An 18,819-nucleotide genomic window follows, 5' to 3' on the forward strand; every position below is an offset into this window, starting at 1 on the left:
GCGGGAAGGGGCTGACCGGCAAGGTCCCTTGGCCAGCTCGGCGGCTTCGGGCAGGGAAAGGCTATCCGGGGGATGGACGCTTCGTCTCTCTAAGCCAAGCATCCTGATCCAGGGGAAGAAATGACAGCGATGGTGCTCCTCTCCATCCTTTGAGTCATGCGCCAGAATGGTGAGTCGCGATGGTCTCCCCCGCCCCCTCGCCCGCAACCACGTTTTGGGCTTCGGTGGCTTCAGTGCGCCGTAGACTGGGACGCCGATCGAGACGTCTGGGGGAGATCCGATGACTTCGTGGCTAGACGGTGTTAGGACTAGGTTGGGTGGAAGGAAAGCAGAGGAATGTCTGCTTTGCTCTGCTGCTTTTCCAGGAGAGAAAGCAGAAATGCGGGAAGGATGGAGACGGGATCCTCCAAGCCTTGGCTCCGGAAATGCCCTCGTAACTTTACTAGTAGTACTACTTTCAGTGCAACCGCTTGGAGGTCCGCAAGACCGTCCATCAATCAAGTGGCTTGCGACCCAGCCCAAGTGGCTTCTTGAGATCGCAATCGGTGGCGGTCCCTCCCACCCGACTTCGGTGACCCATCCAGCCTCCAATGAAGTCAAACGAACAGCCGTTGATGTCAGTAGAGGGCGTCGGGTCAGTCTTTCCAGAAAGATTTAGGAGAGAGTAAATAAATGCTCCAACTAGCAGGAGCATCTGCTCGCGAAAACACACGTCAAGGGGGAAATAAAACCATTCCTTTCCTTTTTCTTCCTTGGTGGCCGCAGTTACCCCTTTAATCCGAATGCTCGCAGCAAAACTCAGGCTGCTTTGGAATAAGGGGAAGCAGCCTTTTACTCCGGGATGCTAATTCCAGTGCAAGCTTTTGGCCGTGTGGCGCACGGGTTGCAATGATTCCGGTTAGCTGTGCTTAGAGGCACTGCCTGGCTCCTGAGGCTGCAGTCCGTGTCTGAGGGCAGGCTTCACTGAGCCCATTGATTTCATACCTCACAGCATCCAATGGTTTACTTTCTCTTTGGGAATAGATCTTGGGAAGAAAAAAGCAAGGGGCACGGGCTTCTTGTAAGGTGGCAAGTGTGCAAAGACTGGAATGTTAAACATTTCAATCTTAACATTTCAGCAGCTATCTAAAATATTCAGAAAAGTGCCTAGCAGTGGACTGAACAAGCCAAATGAAAGGAAGAGCGAGACTGAGAGTGTTGTCATGTCACAATAAATGTACCAACTCTAGAGTCTCATTTACAGAAATTGCACAAGGGATGTGGTTAACTTGGAGTGTTACATCTGGGGTAATGCAGTTGAATCCAGACATAGCCATACTTCAAAAGCGTGGTCCAATAAGTCCCACTGACTTCAGCTGATCGATGCATACATCTGGATCTGGATCCAGCTCAGTGTCAAGGGGTCATACTCCATGAATGACATATAGAAAATATGTTCATGAATCATAACGACTGGACAGCAGGATCAAAGCTTTATCATAAACACACCTAAATATTCTTTGTTGAGGACTCCAAAAATAAAGGCTTCAGTCTTATAGCAACTTACAAAGAAGTGAGTCCCTTTTAACTCCATGGAACTTACTTCTGAGTAGGCATCGTTAGGATGGTGTTGTGTGATACCTAAAGCCATCTTCTCATTGGATAAACTGGTATTCTTAATCAAACAGCAGTGTGAGAGATTTGCTGGCAGCCAACAAATCACCAAACTGAGGAAATAGAAACATAGGTAAGAAATTGGGGGTGGGGGGAGGCTGATCTTTTGCTCTTAAACAACCCTGACCAGTGCCTCTTCTGTGCATGTGCATCTGCTTGCAATGTGTGGCTTGAATAGATGCATGTTTACTAGAGATTCCTACGCAAGCATCTTCACAACCAAGCCCAGAAGTTCAGTGGGTTATGCACTCCAAGCTAAGTGTGTCTAATCTTGCAGCTTTTGTGTGCCTTGTAAGTCAAAATACTGGGGGAGGGGATAAACCACAAAGTGCATACATCCCATTGAATTCAGTTGCAACAGAGAGGAAACTTCAAGTAGTCTTCAGCATTGATTACTCATTTTAGACACAGAGTCTTGATGACTCAACAAGTATTGGGTTAATGTGCAACTGTATGCATAGTCATTTCAGCATGCCTATGTTAACAACAAGATCGGGATAGGACCAGTCTTGCAAATGCCCCACTGGTGTACAGCAAAAAAAACTCCTGTTCACTCCCCAGGCTTTAGTATACATATATATCATTCTAGGAGGTGGATATAAATATTTTGCTTAGTAAACAGGAAACAGTGGGACATATTAGATATGAATACAGCAATTCAAAGAAAATGCAAAATAAACTATATTCTGTTTAGAGATAGTAAATTATGAACGGCATACGAAAAAGACTAGGACTGCAATCTTACACAGAGCGAAATCCCAGCAAAAAAAGGGGACGGCAGAGAATGAGGTGGCTAGATAGAGTCACTGAAGCAGTCTGCCTGAGCTTAAGTGGACTCTGGGGGATGGTGGAGGACAGGAAGGCCTGGAGGAATGTTGTCCATGGGGTTGCCATGGGTCAAATGGGACTTCACAACTAACAACAACAAACATGAATGGGCTCATGTGGTTCAATTTGCAAATGAAGGTTTATGATTTTCTCTATTTTAGTTCATACGGCTGCAATGCCAGCTACAAAAGGAGAGCCTAGCTAAAGGCAATGGCTGAATTCACTGGGGATAGACTCAGTGCAAGTATATAATTAAAATGCTTATTTCCAAGAGAAACTCAGATATTTCTATTGCTGGTATATTTTAGTTGTCAGCATGTGGCCTGGAGGCGACGAAGCACAGATGCCCCAGTGCTCCCACTTCAAAAACACATTTCCTCTCAGTAGCTTTTTCAATCAAGTATTATATGGCCAGCATGCAACATGTGCAAAGCATAAAATGTTTTGAATTATATTGATTTATATTGATAATGCTTAGCATCTTTTATTATTGATGAACCCTGATTAAACAATATTATACAAATTACTCTGTCTAGCCTTCCTTGCAGTTTGTTGTCAAGATAGAAGTAGGACAAATTTATGTCTACAACTCTGAACTCCTTGGAGGAAGATAATAACAGTTTTAATATTTGAATCACAAAAATGTATTGGCTATTTGCTTTAAAACAGTATAAACTGAGACATGTCAACTCAGATGGAAGCTTAATTAAGTTCAGCTGTTGTGAGTGCACAATGGAGAGGAGGAGAACCTTGTAAGTAGCCTGGGTTCCTTGCAAGAGCAGGAAAGGTGGGATATAAATGTAACCTCAAAATAATAACACCTGATTAGCACGAGGTAAAGAGACTGTACCTTGCTAAACACACCCAGGTTGTAGAATACCTTATCCAATGAGATCCACTTGCCCTGCTATTTGTACAGTTTTTAGCAGACTGGTTTTTGTTGTTCCAGCAAGCATTTTGGGTAGACGTTGTCATTGCATGTGTTAGGTCCCCGTTAAGATTTGTTTTTTTTTTTTTTTAATTGTGGACTCTGTTTCAGTTTTATTTCTGTTGTAGTAAGCCGTCCTGATGCTTCTATGCAAGGATGGGATATAAATGCTGTAATAAACAAACAAACAAACAATTGTTTCATTTTAATGCCTGTAAGGTCCCTGAGCAATGCAAGTATGTTAGAAGGCCGGGGTATAGGTTTTCTAAATAAATGAGGATCTCATCCCATGCATGTTAGATGGACAAAAGGCCTACAACTCCCAGCATGCCCAAGGCAGCCAGAATTTTGGGAATTGTAGGGTTTTTGTCATATAAACATGCACAGGATTTTGCCTTCAAATACAAGTGGGAAAGTGTCATGCAAATGGCATTTTCTAATATATTTCTCTACTTTCTCACATTTGTTTTTATAGTATGGATTCATAAATACTTGCCTGAAGTCTCTGGTGGTTGAAAAATATGGTGAAGAAATATGGGAAAAATTAAGGTAATAAATTTATTCATAGATGTCTAGGGCTGGAAGGAGCACAACAACCATAGAAGAATACTTTCTTATGTAATGTTTGGGGCTCTGGAACAATTACTTGCATGAACATACACCTGTATACATATAGGTGACTGATCAGCTTAAACAGATTTACTTTTGAAATAAGCTTTCATGGTCTAGAACACATTCCATCAGATGCATCAGTTGAAGGAATCTAATTTATTAGAGCTTGTGCTACAATAAATCAGTTAGTTTTAAACATGGAGGAAAAATAGGAAATGTATCACCTAAACAAGGGAACAAATGAAATTTAGATTTGCATAATAGTTATATATACTAATTTATTGGATTTGATGCAAATTTAGAAACCACAACTATAATTTAAGAAGAAACACAAGCCAACTCATCATATGAGGAAGACTGTGGCAAGGTTCCCTACATTCTTCCTTTGTCTGCATTCCTGCTCTTACTCTTGATAGACAACTCCAGGGTCCTGTTCTCCCCCCTGCATCTTTAAACCAGGCTTGTAAAGCAGGAAACACAACCAAAGTGCCACATGATTCTTGGTTAGTTTTGCTGCAGTAAACAAACTAAGGGCACAATCCTATGCACATTTATACAGAAAGGTTTTTACACCTCACAGCATTTCCCAGCCAGAATGTTGGCCGACAAATGTTCTGAGCCATGGGACTTTCTTCTGCCTTAATGGGCATAGGATTGCATCTGTACCTTCTGAAGAGGGAAGGGACAACAGGTGGTACACAGACTCCAGGGAAGCAGAACAAACAGGGTCTTATAACTAGGAAGAGTCTTATAACTGGGATATGACTAGCAAGATCCAAGATGGTGTCACATAATAACCTAAATGCAAAGCTTTTAGTTCTCTTGCCAGAGCAAAGATCTTGAAGGAAAAGTACCACGTGTGTCTTTAAGGTGCAACAGCAATGTTAGTTCCCCCTGTACATGCAATTATAAAATAAGTAGAGTCTCAGTGAAACTCAGTAACTTTGATTCTGATTTCACTTGCAAAAAACAAACATAATTAACTAGTTTTTGAAATCTTAGGGATTGTGCCATGTAGTGCTCAAATTGCGATGTATCTGGAATATCTACCAGCACACTATAGTCCCCAACATCTGTCAGTTATGCTCCAATGCCTATGGGGTGTGCTCTCCTAAAGTCATCCATTGACCTTTCACTGACCAATGCACTTCCCCAGTATTTTCTCCTCTGAGTAGGGCTGGCTGTCCCATGGCACAAAGCATTTCCCTACCAGAATCTACATCATTAAAAAGAGCAGTAGGAAAAGATTGTTTACTCCTGGAGCAGACAGCAGCATGCAATTTTCAAGAAGAAAAAATGTGGCTATTACAGTAGTACAGAAGAGGGAATGAATGCATAAGCTACCAATTAGGTTAGATCTGAGAAATCATAGCACTTAGGGAGGCAAATATACACACATATATCTTCAGAACATCTGGAAACACCAGACTCTCAGCAGGACTCAGCAGGGTTACTCCATAGTGAAAGTGCTTTTAGGCAAGGCATGCATAAGCAAACAATTCATAGAAAGAATATAAAATAGGAGAATGATTTCCCACTGCTGAGAATAATTGGAAACAATTATTGAGACAAAGACAAGAGATTGCCTTGACACGGAACACTCCCCTGTTCTAATTGCTTTATTTGTTATACAACATGATTTAGAATGGCAAGTTGTTCAGGTGCACATTTTTGCAACAGACACATTGACTTCTTGTATCTTGGCTAAAAAGTCATTATGCCAAATGAAGCCACAATGCCTTTTGGAGTTATTACAATTGGCAACCTTAAGTGTCATTAACTGCAAGTGAAACGGTTATATATATATATTTCTTTCTCTCTGTTTGTTTGCTAACTAAAATTTCTATGGAGACATTCTTTTGTTTGCAATGGGTTTTGAGTTTGATGGTCTTCACATTTTGTCAAAGACACAATAGCCTTACACTAGATTAACTTGCTGACCCTTCAGAAATGATGTTTATATTCTTAATATATGTAAAATAAAGGAAGGGATCCTTAAATAGAAAGGTGACAGCAATGCCTATACACTGCTTTCTTTGTGACTCAATGAACTGATAAAATAATGAGTGTAATTCTATACCTATCATGTTACACTGCTGTGTAGAAAGACTGATCATAGTTATTACCAATGGTAGTAGCTATGGTTACAAAAGTAGAGTTAAGTTTTGCTGATGTTCTAGTATTGACAGCAGCTAACCTATTTTGATCATGGATGCTGTGGGAAGTATCCTGCTGTGTCCAGGTCCTCTCATAAGTGAACACCTGCACAATGGAATTTTTATGCTTGTGAAAATAACCTTGAATGAGCAGAAATGCTTATTTCTGGAATGGGAGGCCCACAGAACATTCAGGAGCAGTTGCTCCTGTGAGGACACTGGAGCCAGTAGAGGGAAAGACCTCATGGGATGCCAATCATCATCCTTGCACTAGCCAGATAATCAGATATAGAGTCCTTCTTTATGAAATGTCAGGATCCCTCATTTTTTCCATTCCCAAACTGTTCCCCATGTTTTTCATATCCAAGGGGAATGTTTTTGCAGGGTTATTTATTCACCAGTAGAAAAAGTCAGTTTGTGCTGACTTTTCCTTCTAAAAAATAGGTATAGAAATAAATGTCCATCACATCCATTTTGTAGGACACACCTGGCTGGCTGGCATTAGGTGGAAGCGGACTAGTCATATCCCGAGCATGCATACAACAACAGAGAATCAACAATGGCCCAAGACTGAGCAGTCTCTCACCCAAGACCCTCCACTTCAGCACTTAGGTAGACCAGCCTCCCAGGGGTGTGTGGAGATCACTTGGATTCATATGTGACGACCAGGAATCCTGGTGGGGATTTCAACCCCATGGTCATACAGGGTATAAAAGGGGCTCTGCCATGCTCCTGGGGGTTATTGTCATTTTGCTGTGATCAAACTTATTCTCGCAAATAATGATACTTTTTCAGTCTTTCACCCTTGTCATGCTTAATTGGATCAAGCATGCCAAGGTCTGGACCAGGGGTCCCCAGACTTTTTCACCAGGGGGGCAGCTGAAAGGTGCTGGTGGGGTGTGCAGGCCGGAAAGGTGGTGCCGGCGAGGCGCGTGGGCTGGAGAGAGGGGGGAGGCAGCACGCGCAGGCGAGGGGCACGCGGTGAGGGGAGGGGAGTCATGGGTGGTCGTGTGTGGCGAGCGGGGGGGGCGAGGCGGGGTGGCACGTGCTGCGAGGCGGGCGCACAAGGCAGTGGCTTGCTCGCTTGGGGATTGTTTTCTCCAAGCAAGTCCAAAGCGATCTCTGCATGAGCAAGCTGCTGCCTCCCCACACACGGGGCGAGGCAGGTGGCAGCAGGTGTGCACGGGTCCAAAACCTCTGAGGTGGGCCAGATAAATGGGCATGGCAGGCTGGATCCAGCCCACGAGCCGTAGTTTGAGGACCCACGGTCTGGACCCTTGTCTCCAACAATTCCATTGGGATCTCTACAAAGCAGAGTTCACGGGAAACTACTTTACCAACCTGATTAGCAAACAGATGCATCACTGTGGCATAAATCAGAACTCCCATGAGGTCAGCTACCATGGCAGGAGAGCAGAAGCACACTGCCCTATGGAAAACATCTATGTACATCTACACATAGAAACATTCATTCTAAAAACATGTATCTCATAATATTGATTTTGATGCAGACCAGGGCAATTACATCTATTGAAATCAGTGGAATATAACTTTGTCATGATTAACTTGTCTCATTGGGATTTCAGGGATGCAGCTTTGGGACTTCACACACACAAACACAATGAGGGGGGGGTAGGGGGGAGGGAGGCAGAGGGAGAGACAGGACTGCCATCCCAGAGCTCCCTCTGAGCTTAGCTGCATTCTCACAGCAGCAAATGGATGGGGGAATGGGTTCTCCTCACTACAATATATTGTTTCCTGTTATGTAAAGTATTTTGCCCTGTTTTGTCTTGAATGGACAATTAAGACCTATTCAATTTACAAGGATCTGATCCTGGTTTAACTACTTTGTTGATATGGATCCATCCAACTGTATGAATGTCTGACTCCTTTTGGGGTCATTGATATGGTAACTATAATGAGGCGTGCCTGCACTTGAAAATTTACTGGTACACTACTGCTAAAGCATGGCCATCTTAGGAAACAGTCCTATGTATATTTAGACAGAAAAAGTTATACTACTTCCAGTATGCCCCAGTCAACCATGCTGGCTGAGGAATGCTGGAAATTGTAGGACTCCCCCCCCCCTTTAAACTTGCATAGGATTGTACTTTTAGTCCATTTCTGAACACCTGATTTTGTCTTCAGTGAGTGAAAAAAATAGCCCTGCTGAGTAATAGCTATTTAAGTGTGGGCCAGCTGATTGAAAAGGAAATTGAATGCTTAAAAAGTTATTAAAATGTTAAGAAATTCTGTTTCTGTTACAGAGTTCAAACTGGAGTACAGGATAGCTTTATGACCTTTGAAGTTTACCGTGATGAGATCACAATGCAGCTAATTGACAAGGCATGCAAAATGCTGGGTATGTATTTTCTGGGGGAAATGCAAGATTTGGGCCCTACGGATTTAAGAAATTATATTTGTATCTATATCTTGTTTGAAGCTAAATAGGCCTCATGGTCTGACTGAGGTATCTTGCAACTTTGCAGCTTTCACTTCAATATAAGTAAATCATACTTTCAGTACGGGGTTGCATTTTTATATTTGAACAGGGGAGATTAGGGGTGGGGAGTGGCTTTTGAAATCCATAGGGCCCAACCTCTTTTAAACCCAATCATGCAGTTTTACCAAATCATAACCTTTTAAAAACAGTTGCTCCCTCACATTTGTTGAAGTAGTAAATAAGAACTTCTCTATTTAACAGGCTTTGATGAACTGTTAAATGAAAGATTACTTTTCTATTAGCAGCAAGGCAACAAATGGAAAACTGTGAGCAATGTTATAAAAAGCTCACTTGGGCGTGTGCCTCCGATCTTTAGAGCTGCCCCCGTTGCCTTAATACAAGCCTGTGTCTTCCTCCTGAACTCAGTATCCTTGCAATTATTAGGAGACCTTGGAACTCACTCCCTTAGTAAACAAATGCAGAATGTAGCACCAGCTTTTAAAACTAGAGCAGGGACTCACCTTTCTTTTCATAGTGTGCTCATTGTTTTCATTAAGTCCAGAGTCCATGGACTGGATTCCGCTGAATAGAACATTTGAAAAAATTACTTTGGTTTTCATGTAACTGGGGGAAAAGGGACTTACTAGCATGAAGGTACTAGAGCCCCGATGATCTCTATTTAATCTGGAACCCAGGGATTAGCTGGCTTTTATCCCACACATGTTCCCCCTCTTGTTGCTTTCGAAACATAGCCATGTTGCTATGAAAAATATAAATCCAAAAAATGCAGTTGGGCAATGCCTTTATTAGGACTTTTGCTTGGTCCTAAAAAGGGTAACCACCTGTACCTCCGGCACTTTATTGGTGCAGCCCTATGGTTTCCTGACATCATAGGATTCTTTGGAGTTCCATCACGGAGGTCTTCCAACCACAGGAATTGGAGTTCAGTGGCCAAGTTCCCATTTCTCCCCCGTGGCAGCCACTGCAAAAAGAACTACTCTAGCTAAGCAAAGTAATGCACCTTTGAAAGGGGAGGAAAGAGGCAGGTAAAGGAGGAGGCTGCAGGGGTCTATGTAATGCCTAGTGGCACCCTAACTTCCTTCTATTCATTTCTGTGGCACTTTATCCAGAAGGCCAAGCTAAAATTGCCACCACTGCACTTCACTCTGGCCATTGAATGCATTTGAGCTTCTGATTCTGAAGGATTGCAGGCACCTAGGGAGGGGGCAGTGTGATTGTTCCATAAGGGTTGCCTGTTGATGAGGTTTCTAGAAACTTAAAATTGCAAACTGCACCTAGCCACAATTCTCTCAGTTTCCTCTCCTGGTCCAAGGCAAAGCAACGGCCTCTAGTTCTGAGATCTCTGTCCAGGGTTGTTGTGCTTGTTGGTGATGGAGAGGTGGAGAGGATTTACTGAGGAATAAAACTCACTATGGGTAATGCGCTTACTCCTTGGCATTAAGCAAGCACAACTTAGAATGTTGCACAGTTTTGTCCCAAAAGCAAGCAAGAGGTTAATTAGCTTGCTTTGCATAACATTTAAATTATAGTAATGATTTCTAATTTTGAGCATATACTTGTACATATAAATTAAAATATGCAAATGTGTGCTTTTTTGTCCTATAGGCCTGAGCCCCAGGTCTAGCATTGCATGTGATGGAAACATAGGCAAGTAAAGACGTAACTGAGAGATATCAAGTCAAACTGCTTAGAAACAGCATGCTAGTACTAGGGCTCAGTGGTGGAATGCTTGCTTCACATACAGAAGGTCTTTGGTTCATTCCTGGCGTTTTTCAAGTAGGGTTACAAAAACCCAGAGAGGTTCTGCTGGTTAGCATTGTCAATACTGTTCTAGTTGTTCGGACTGAGTATCAGGCAGCTCCCTATGGTTCTATGAAGATGGAGAATTGACTCGCTGGCCAATTTGAAATGCCATCTTGTCCTCAGTTGCTAGTGAAAATAGCAAGAGGGGAGGGAAATCATGCATTGTCTTTTGTTTACAGGACATTTTTAGAAACAGTTAGGAACATTTCTGTCACTTCCCATGGAAAAGAAAAAAAATGGATAAACAACTTCTGTTTCTGCTAGGATTTTAAAAAATTGTTCTAGCAATTAGGTGGCCAAACTTTGTTTTAAAGTCATTCATCTATCCAGGTTATCGTAAATGGAAAGTTTCCATTGTAGTTCTATTATGACTCTTGGATTATAGTGGGAATTCTGAAAACTGAGTTACAAGATGAAATGTTGCTGATCCTATGACAGAGCTTTTGATCTCTTATTCTCTTTTTCACAACTAATTTCTTCGATTTTTGTTTCCTTCCAAGTATACCTTTTATCTTCAAATACAGTATATGGTACTGTTAGTGCATTATTTTAACTTTTGATCTTGAGAATTCACAAGTCTCTTAAAATTTACCTAAGGATCAGAGTCGTGAGATCACCAGCCCCTTGCAATTATGTCATCAAGAGCGTTGTTGAACCATGAATTGCCATTGAATTGCAAATTGTTGTGTTGCATGAGCCCAGCTGGACTAATAAACTATTGTTTGTTAACTATGACTGACTGAGAGAATCCATGGTTTGTTAGATTGTGAACTGTGGAATGTTTGTGGTTAACAAACCATGACTTGTTAGCACAGCTAGGTTCATGCAACAACCCACAATTTGACAACTTCTAATGATTCATTAACAAGCTATGCTCAACCTGTACTCTGGTTTGCTGTGGTATGTGAACCAGGTCTATAATAGATGTATTAATGGCTGCTAGCATAGCAATAATTTATGCTTAATTTGTTCAGAAATGAATCTTATGAAGTACTATGTAAGAATGCACTGTAACTTTTGATGGTTCAGACATAGGAGTTAGACGTAGAGGAAAGATCTTTTATAGCAACTAGCTATGGTCACTATATACCAACTCCATGTTTAGAGACAGTGTAACCACATTTTAATGGTAACTTATTATGTACTATTGTATTTCAATGTATTTTATCATGTTGTAAGCCGCCCCGAGGTTTCGGCAAGGGGCGGCATAGAAATGTTATAATAATAACAACAACAACAACAACAACAACACAGTAATAGAGAACCTCTGTCATCTCTCTGTCCTCGTTATGAACTTCCCAAAATTCTATGGCTGGCCATTCCTGGGAGGAAGAGACTGGGTTAAGGGTAGGTGTGCATTGAATTTCAGGTTGTTTTTGAGAAGAATTCAACAAAATATGGATATCATATTAGGGCTACCAAGAACATGGTTTCTTATGGATTATTCATGGCTGAAAACACCTGCTTTTATTGCATACATTTGTTGCAGATTCAGATTTCATGGTGTACTTTAAAATGCTATATGTGAAGTAGCCGCATAGGCACCAAATCCTAGGGGCTATGGCAGCAACTAATTTCTCTTCAGTCTTCTTTGTATTCCTATGTATCTTTTACTGACCATCAGGTTCCAAGCTGGTTTAAATCCATGTACTTTGCTTTCACTGAAATATGATTCAAATAGGCTTACAGTTATATCCTGATCCTTTTGCAATTAATAGTAAAAGTCCTGATAGATTGGGATTGTCTATTCTAAAGCCATTTGGGATAAGGTACTCTAACTGAAGTGAGTTAAAACATGTTCCTGGTCCCAAACCATGATGGTTCCATGTTATGTATGCTTATTTTTCCAGATGTTCCTCCAGATATGGTCCTGAAGCAGTTTGGAGAGTATTTTTTTGAATTCTGTAAGCGGTCTGGTTATGACCATATGCTGAGAACTCTGGGAGGAAACCTCTATGAATTTATAGAGAACCTGGATGCATTGCACAGCTACCTGAGTTTGTCTTACCAGGCAAGTAGACATCAGTAATCTCTGTGATGCTAGCAGAGAAATGTATGATTCCTGTATCTCTAGACAGGGCACATATTCTCAATAGCAAGCACCTCACAAAACATGTTTCTGGTATACATGCTACCTAAATTATTTACGTTAGTTGTTTTAGATGCTTTGTGCTTGTGATTGCTTGGGCTTAAAATACTGGGCTGCTGAGATTTGGTTACCTTCCTCTAAGATTTAAATTTGTATGGAACTTTGCACAGAGGCTCTACCAGGTGGGATTCTTAGAGTGGCAATCCAAAATATCTGGAGGGCACCAAGTTCTTTCTGCCTGTGCCAGTCAGATGGAACTGAGCTAGGTGCACAAAGCGTTTCACCCGGTATAAGTAAGGTGCTTATGTAACATTCCCAAGCTGTTGATAGCTCTGAGTGACATCAGCATCTGCAAGATTGGTGTTGATGTGAAAAATGTTCGCTTCACTGATTTTCCTGACGAGGTTGCAGGGGTGATGCTAAGAAATCTCACAGGCAGGACTATCATGGAAGGCGTCCTGGAGCTTTCAGCTTTCAGCCACTGGCAGAACATGTTCCTTATGAAGTACATGTGGCAGTCAGAGCCATGGCACCACCTAAAAATACAGAGACATACAATGATATCTTTTCGATCCATTCTAGCCTCTCTGTATGCTGGAAAATAACTTTCTTTTGTTTATAAATTAAATGAGGTGGTGAACTGTTGCTTTGGGTGCTCTGTGGTTCTAATTGGCAGAGCTACCAACGGAACCCACTGTTTTGCTTTAATTGGACCCACAGATAGGCTTCTCCTGCTTCAAGGTGCCATTGAAGAAAATATTCCAAAATATATGAAATGTGCCGTATTAATGCTTTGAATGTTTTTCAGGAAATGAATGCTCCTTCATTTAGGGTAGAAAAGAATGAAGACGGGTCAATGCATTTGCATTATTACTCAGACAGACGAGGGTTGTGTCATATTGTTCCAGGTATGTCTTTTTTTTTACAAAGTGGACTTTGAAAGACATAACAGTGGACTGATGTCTACAGACTGTTTCACATCAAGCATGTTTTGCCTTTTCTAGAGCTCTGTCATACCCTTTATTCATCACATTAGCCATAAGTCATCTTCTTCTCATACACCAACTTGCCCTTTCACTGAGATCCACAGATCATGGCCTCTTGGTTGCCCTGTTGCCCTGCCTGCCCAGGGACATCTGACAGTGACTAAGGAAAGGGTTTGTCGCTTGCAATGCCCTGCCTTTGGAATTCTCCCCGCACTCCCTGCACCTAGAGGTGCTGCTTTGGTGGCACTTCAGTGCTTGCTGAAAGCTTATGTGTATACCTAAACATTTGCTAAATTAATACCTAGCCACATAAGATCCGGAAGGCCCCATATAGATTTGGACAGGGCTACCTAAAAGATCACCTTCTCCTATACGAGCCTGCCCAGTCCTTGAGGGGAAAGCCCTTCTTTTGATATTGCTACCATCAGATATGTTTGAAGGAGGGAAAAAAGAGGGCCTATTTGGTGGTTGCTCTCAGACATGGAACTCTCTGCCGAGGAAGGCTAGGTTAGTTCTCTCTCTGCTGTCCTTCCACCAGGAGTCATTTTCATCTGAGTAGGTCTTTGGCATGTAATTTGGTTAGTTGAGTTGGGTGCTGTTGTTATTCTATGATTTTTTTGTCTTGTTCTTAATAGCATTTGTTAATGTATATTTTCTATATGTTTTTGTTTTAAATGTTGGCTTTTACTGTTGTTAACTATCTTGAACACTATTTAGTGGTAGGAAGGGAGGGCATAAATCTTTTCTTTTTAAAGTAATGCTTTGAAAACTGTTAGCTTAGTAGGATGTATTTCTGAGAAAATGTGTTTAGGAATGACATCCACAGGACAGGACAATAACATGCTTCTTTTGCTTTAGGAATCATTGGTGCAGCAGCCTTGGATTTTTTCAACATTGAAATTTCCATGGAAATTGTTAATCAAACAGAAGAAGAAGAAAGGACAGGGAAAAAAGAGCACATTGTGTTCCTTGTAACGCAACAACCGGTATTTTCACAGAAAAGAAGAAACAAATTCTCTTCCTCTCCACAATACTTTTCAAGTTCACAAGGAGAAAAACAGCTGAATAAAGAGGTACTGTGATGTTTATTCTGTGCAGAAGCATCAGCAGGAAAATGCATTTATACAAAATACAGCATCAACACAATTTCAGAGCTACATGTTGTGCAATATATTTATCTGTTAGCGGAAATAAAAACCATACAGCCACTCAGATAATACTTATGTTGCAACGCTGATGACATGTGTACAGGAGAAAGGTGCTTTTCTTATTTTTTTTCCTGGGCCATTGACTTTCACTGCAAGTTACAAAATATACCTAGGGTTAAGACCTTTATTTAAAGGACCAGCATAAATAGGAACCATGTTCGGCTGAAACATTGCTCATGATTTGCACCATGGATCTATGCATGTGACAGACCCTAGCTTTAAGGTGAATGGGGAAGTCATTGTAAGATCTACTTTTAAAATTGTTCAGTAGCCTTAACTAAAGTTATAATAAATTCCTATGCACATTTACCTGGGAATAAGATGCAATGAAATTTACTTCTGAATTGATATGAATAGGATTGCACTGTTGCTGTTGTTTAAGTGACCAGTCAAAACTCACACGTCTAAAGCCAACATACTACTTGGTCCTTTGCATCTTATTCAGAACTATGTCTCTCTGATTTCAGTGGGACAAGTTACCTACTGACAGTAGCCTCAGAATACTTGATCTGATATGATAGTGTGGTAAAGTTATTCAGCTGCTGCCTCTAAATCTTTTAATTCCACTTGAATTTGCACTAGCACCATAGTGTGAGAGTTAGATGACCTATCCTGTAGACTAGAATACATCTGCGCACAGATTTTCTAAACTCTCAGAAGTTCGTGGTTCTTGATGATGGCTGATTCGAATGGTCCTGTGTCCAACCTGAAAAGTTCTCAGGAAGGGATTCATTTGGAGTTGGGAAAATTGAGATGATAATGGGTGACCATACATGGTGGTCCTTTATGGATTTCCAAAAAAGAGGACACTGATTTGCATAATGTTTGTATATGCTAATATAAATGGGGAAATTTAGAAATATTTGCTATAAATAGAAATGCAATGTATCTTACTATACTGTGGAAGACTGTGACCAAAGACATATGTGCTTGTTGATGAGCAACTTTAAATCCCCTTCCACTCTCATGTCTTATTTTTTAAAAAACTTTAAACTAGGAGTGGACATCCCTTCAGGTACCCTGTCTCATCTATCCAGAATTGTGGGGCCCAGTGAAGGGATAACTCCGGACAGGAAAAGATGGGGACAAATTCCCACTTCCCCCTCTGGGGAGGGTCACTGAAATAACTCAAAGGCTAGTTGCCTTTAGGATCTAGAAGTGGTTCTTTCCCCACACAGTCTGTCACCTCTGCAGACTCTGTTACGGGTTTGCTTGAGCCGAATGCTGTACAGGATGGGCCATTGGTCTGATCCAGCATGGCTTTTCTCATACACTTATGCTTAATAAAGTTGGCCCTAGTTTAAGCCAAGCTCCTGTGTTTCACTTCTTTATTTTTGTTAATGTTTATCCTGAGCTGGATAATCAGAAAGAATGGATGTAAATAGGAGATATTTTATATTCAGAACACCTGCAATTCATGTTTATGCTCAGTAATCTGAAGGATTGCCTCCAAAGCACTGGCAAGAATGAAACATATTCGCTTGTGTTCTGTGTGTGCTCCAGTTCCAAGTGTAGAGAAATAAATTTAAAACACTGTCTGTCTGTTATTGTCACCATTATTCTTTTGCTGATGCAGAGTCCCTAGTATCCATTCCATTGTTTAAAATATTAAATGGCTTAGTGACTGCTTTGTGTTGATTCCACAGGATCTTGAAAGAACGATGAATAAGATCAGAGATAAAACAAGTCGGCTTTCCACCCGTCCTATTAAGAAAAGCCACTGGGAAACCATCCGAGGAATTGTGACAATAGGAAAAGGTAAATTCTGTACCTTTAAAAAGTGTTTGGCATTGACTCTGTTTCAGCATTGACATAGAGAAACCCACGTTGGTCTCTTTTTGCAGTAACAGCTACAATTTACCACAAGATGCTTTGCGATCAGACAGCCAGTCTCTTAGTGTCGGTAACACTGTCAAGCGTCTTTCTTCAGAATCACCTAAATGAAAAATTCAAGCTACAATAGAACAATGAAAACATGACACTCACACACATGCACACAGATACAAATTGTCATGTAGCGTGCAATTTTGACAGAATAGCTATCAACTGAAATCCAGAACCCTGACATAATTATATAATAGAATCATTTCATTATATTGTAAATTAAAAGCTATGCATTCCTTTCAGAAGCCTTCGCTAACCTGTTCCTGCCTGGAAATTTGAAGGCCTGGAAAACAAAAACATTTGGAACAAAACCATTTCCCCCTATTTTTCTGCTCCCCTGCTCTGCATTTATATTTGTGGGCACGAGATGCTCAGATCCTAAAGCAGAACTTGCCTACTGCAAATTTCTTTACTCTGGGAGTACCCCAGCCCTTTCGCCTTTGCTCCAAATTCTGCTTCCTTCAGACCTTTTCTTTCAAATCATGTTTTGTTTGCTTTGACTAAAATTAAGTACTTGTAACTTCACTGGTACACAACTACTCTCATTCACCTTCTGTTTTCTCAACATCTATTTTAGATTATAAGCTCCTGGTTGCACGGGGCATGGCCAGTTTTTGTTCGTGAAATGCTGTAAAGTTCCATGCACTCTGGTCCTATAGCTGGTCCTGTTGTTAGACAAAGTGAGGCAGCAAGTGCTGGTGGGTGGGAAGCAGTTCAAGTGTTGCAACAAGGTTCAGCTGCCGATCCAGTCGGGCTCTGCACATGGCGTGGTGGTGGTGGAGAATGGATATCATCTTGTCCTTGATCTGAGGCAGCAAAATATCCAATGTAGCCCCGAGTATTGTGAACTTCTCCACATGAGGCATTTATCATGTGTTTATCATCCCTTACTCTTGGTTGTTCTAGATTCTTTAGATGAAGTTATGATCTTCCAGTTTTGTTTCTGTTTTAAAACACTTTGGGAGGTTTTATAGTGGGGGACAATGAAGCATTATTTCTGATAGTAAAAGAGAATCTGTTTTCCTACTGATGTACTATTCCACTATAGCACATTGCCTCCTAGAGAAAAGGAAAAGCAGAAAAGGAAATGCTGTCTGTGTAATGCTAGAATTCTACAGAATTTCTGTGCTACAGAAACTGAAAGTACTGTAGACACTACAGTTAGCATCCTTCTGTAGAAAAGCTCTGTATTGAAAAACCCTAATAAAAACGTAGTGTGGATATTGTGTAAGTCATGTTCGAATTGTGCAAGGGATAATGCATTACATAACATTCTTAAAGCTTTAAATTTCATAGGCTGTCCAGAGCATTTTGGCTATTGGGTGGTATGGAAATATAGTAAACGAGACTGAAAAGTATATTTGAAGAATAAATAGCATGGGTGGTGCTGCCTGAGATATAATGAGACCTAAACAAGCTTTTTTAGATATAATGGGACCTAAACAAGCTTTCAAATAGGCTCCTTTTCTCCTGTCACTGCATTAATCTGCACCAGGTTCCGATATATGCATAAGTGGGCAAGCCTAAGGAACAGTACTTTCAATTTGCAATTGATATCAGTGTACAAATAAAAAGAAAATTCATGTATAGCACCGAGACACTATTAGAGGGATGTGATAGGTAGAGTACTGATTGAATGTGTAGTCAACCATCTTAGAAAACCATGCTACCTATAAATTGCTACTGATTTGCTGAGTGAACTGTGGTAAAGTTGAAAGCATCATTTCCCCCCATATTTCAGGACGACTTCTGAGAGGATTTGATCCTGTCTATCCAAAGACCCTCTGGATAGATCCAAAGACTTTCTGCAATGGGCTTCCTTTCCATATCGTGTTTGATGAAGAAGTAAGTCAAACTAAGAATAAGTAATTTCTCTCTGCATGGAACCAAACATATAGCTACCCTGAAGAGCAATTCTTTATATGTCTCTGCAGAAGTAAGTCCCATTGAAGTAAGTTCAGTGGGGTATATTTCCAGGCAAGTGGGTATTGGATTGCAGCCTTAATCACCTGATACAGGAACCTCTTTATACAGGAACCTCTTTACTGTTATCGCTTTTTGCTGAAACGCTAATGGTAGCTTGTTGACATGATCAGTTACCCTAAGATGATAACCCCTTGTAACATCATGCTACTTCTGACAGTGTTGTCAGATTAGGTTCTGTGTCTTGCCTAGAAGAAAAAAAAATCCTCTCCTCGCCACAATCAT

The 18,819-nt window shown here is 41.0% G+C and overlaps 1 protein-coding gene across 1 annotated transcript in view; it reads left to right on the forward strand.

The window, feature by feature from the left end:
* Window positions 1-379: 379 nt before the first annotated feature.
* LOC123024697 (guanylate cyclase soluble subunit beta-2-like) overlaps window positions 380-18,819 on the forward strand; it is a 29,396-nt gene continuing 10,956 nt past the window's right edge. Inside the window, exons 1-8 of the mRNA XM_044432742.1 lie at window positions 380-634; window positions 3,885-3,958; window positions 8,445-8,539; window positions 12,295-12,455; window positions 13,342-13,441; window positions 14,378-14,592; window positions 16,374-16,485; window positions 18,353-18,456. Coding sequence (XP_044288677.1) covers window positions 380-634; window positions 3,885-3,958; window positions 8,445-8,539; window positions 12,295-12,455; window positions 13,342-13,441; window positions 14,378-14,592; window positions 16,374-16,485; window positions 18,353-18,456 — 1,116 coding nt within the window. The remainder of the gene's footprint in view (window positions 635-3,884; window positions 3,959-8,444; window positions 8,540-12,294; window positions 12,456-13,341; window positions 13,442-14,377; window positions 14,593-16,373; window positions 16,486-18,352; window positions 18,457-18,819) is intronic.

This window comes from Varanus komodoensis, unplaced genomic scaffold, assembly GCF_004798865.1.
Source record: "Varanus komodoensis strain SLA01 unplaced genomic scaffold, ASM479886v1 scaffold25, whole genome shotgun sequence".
Classification (NCBI taxonomy): Eukaryota; Metazoa; Chordata; class Lepidosauria; order Squamata; family Varanidae; genus Varanus; species Varanus komodoensis.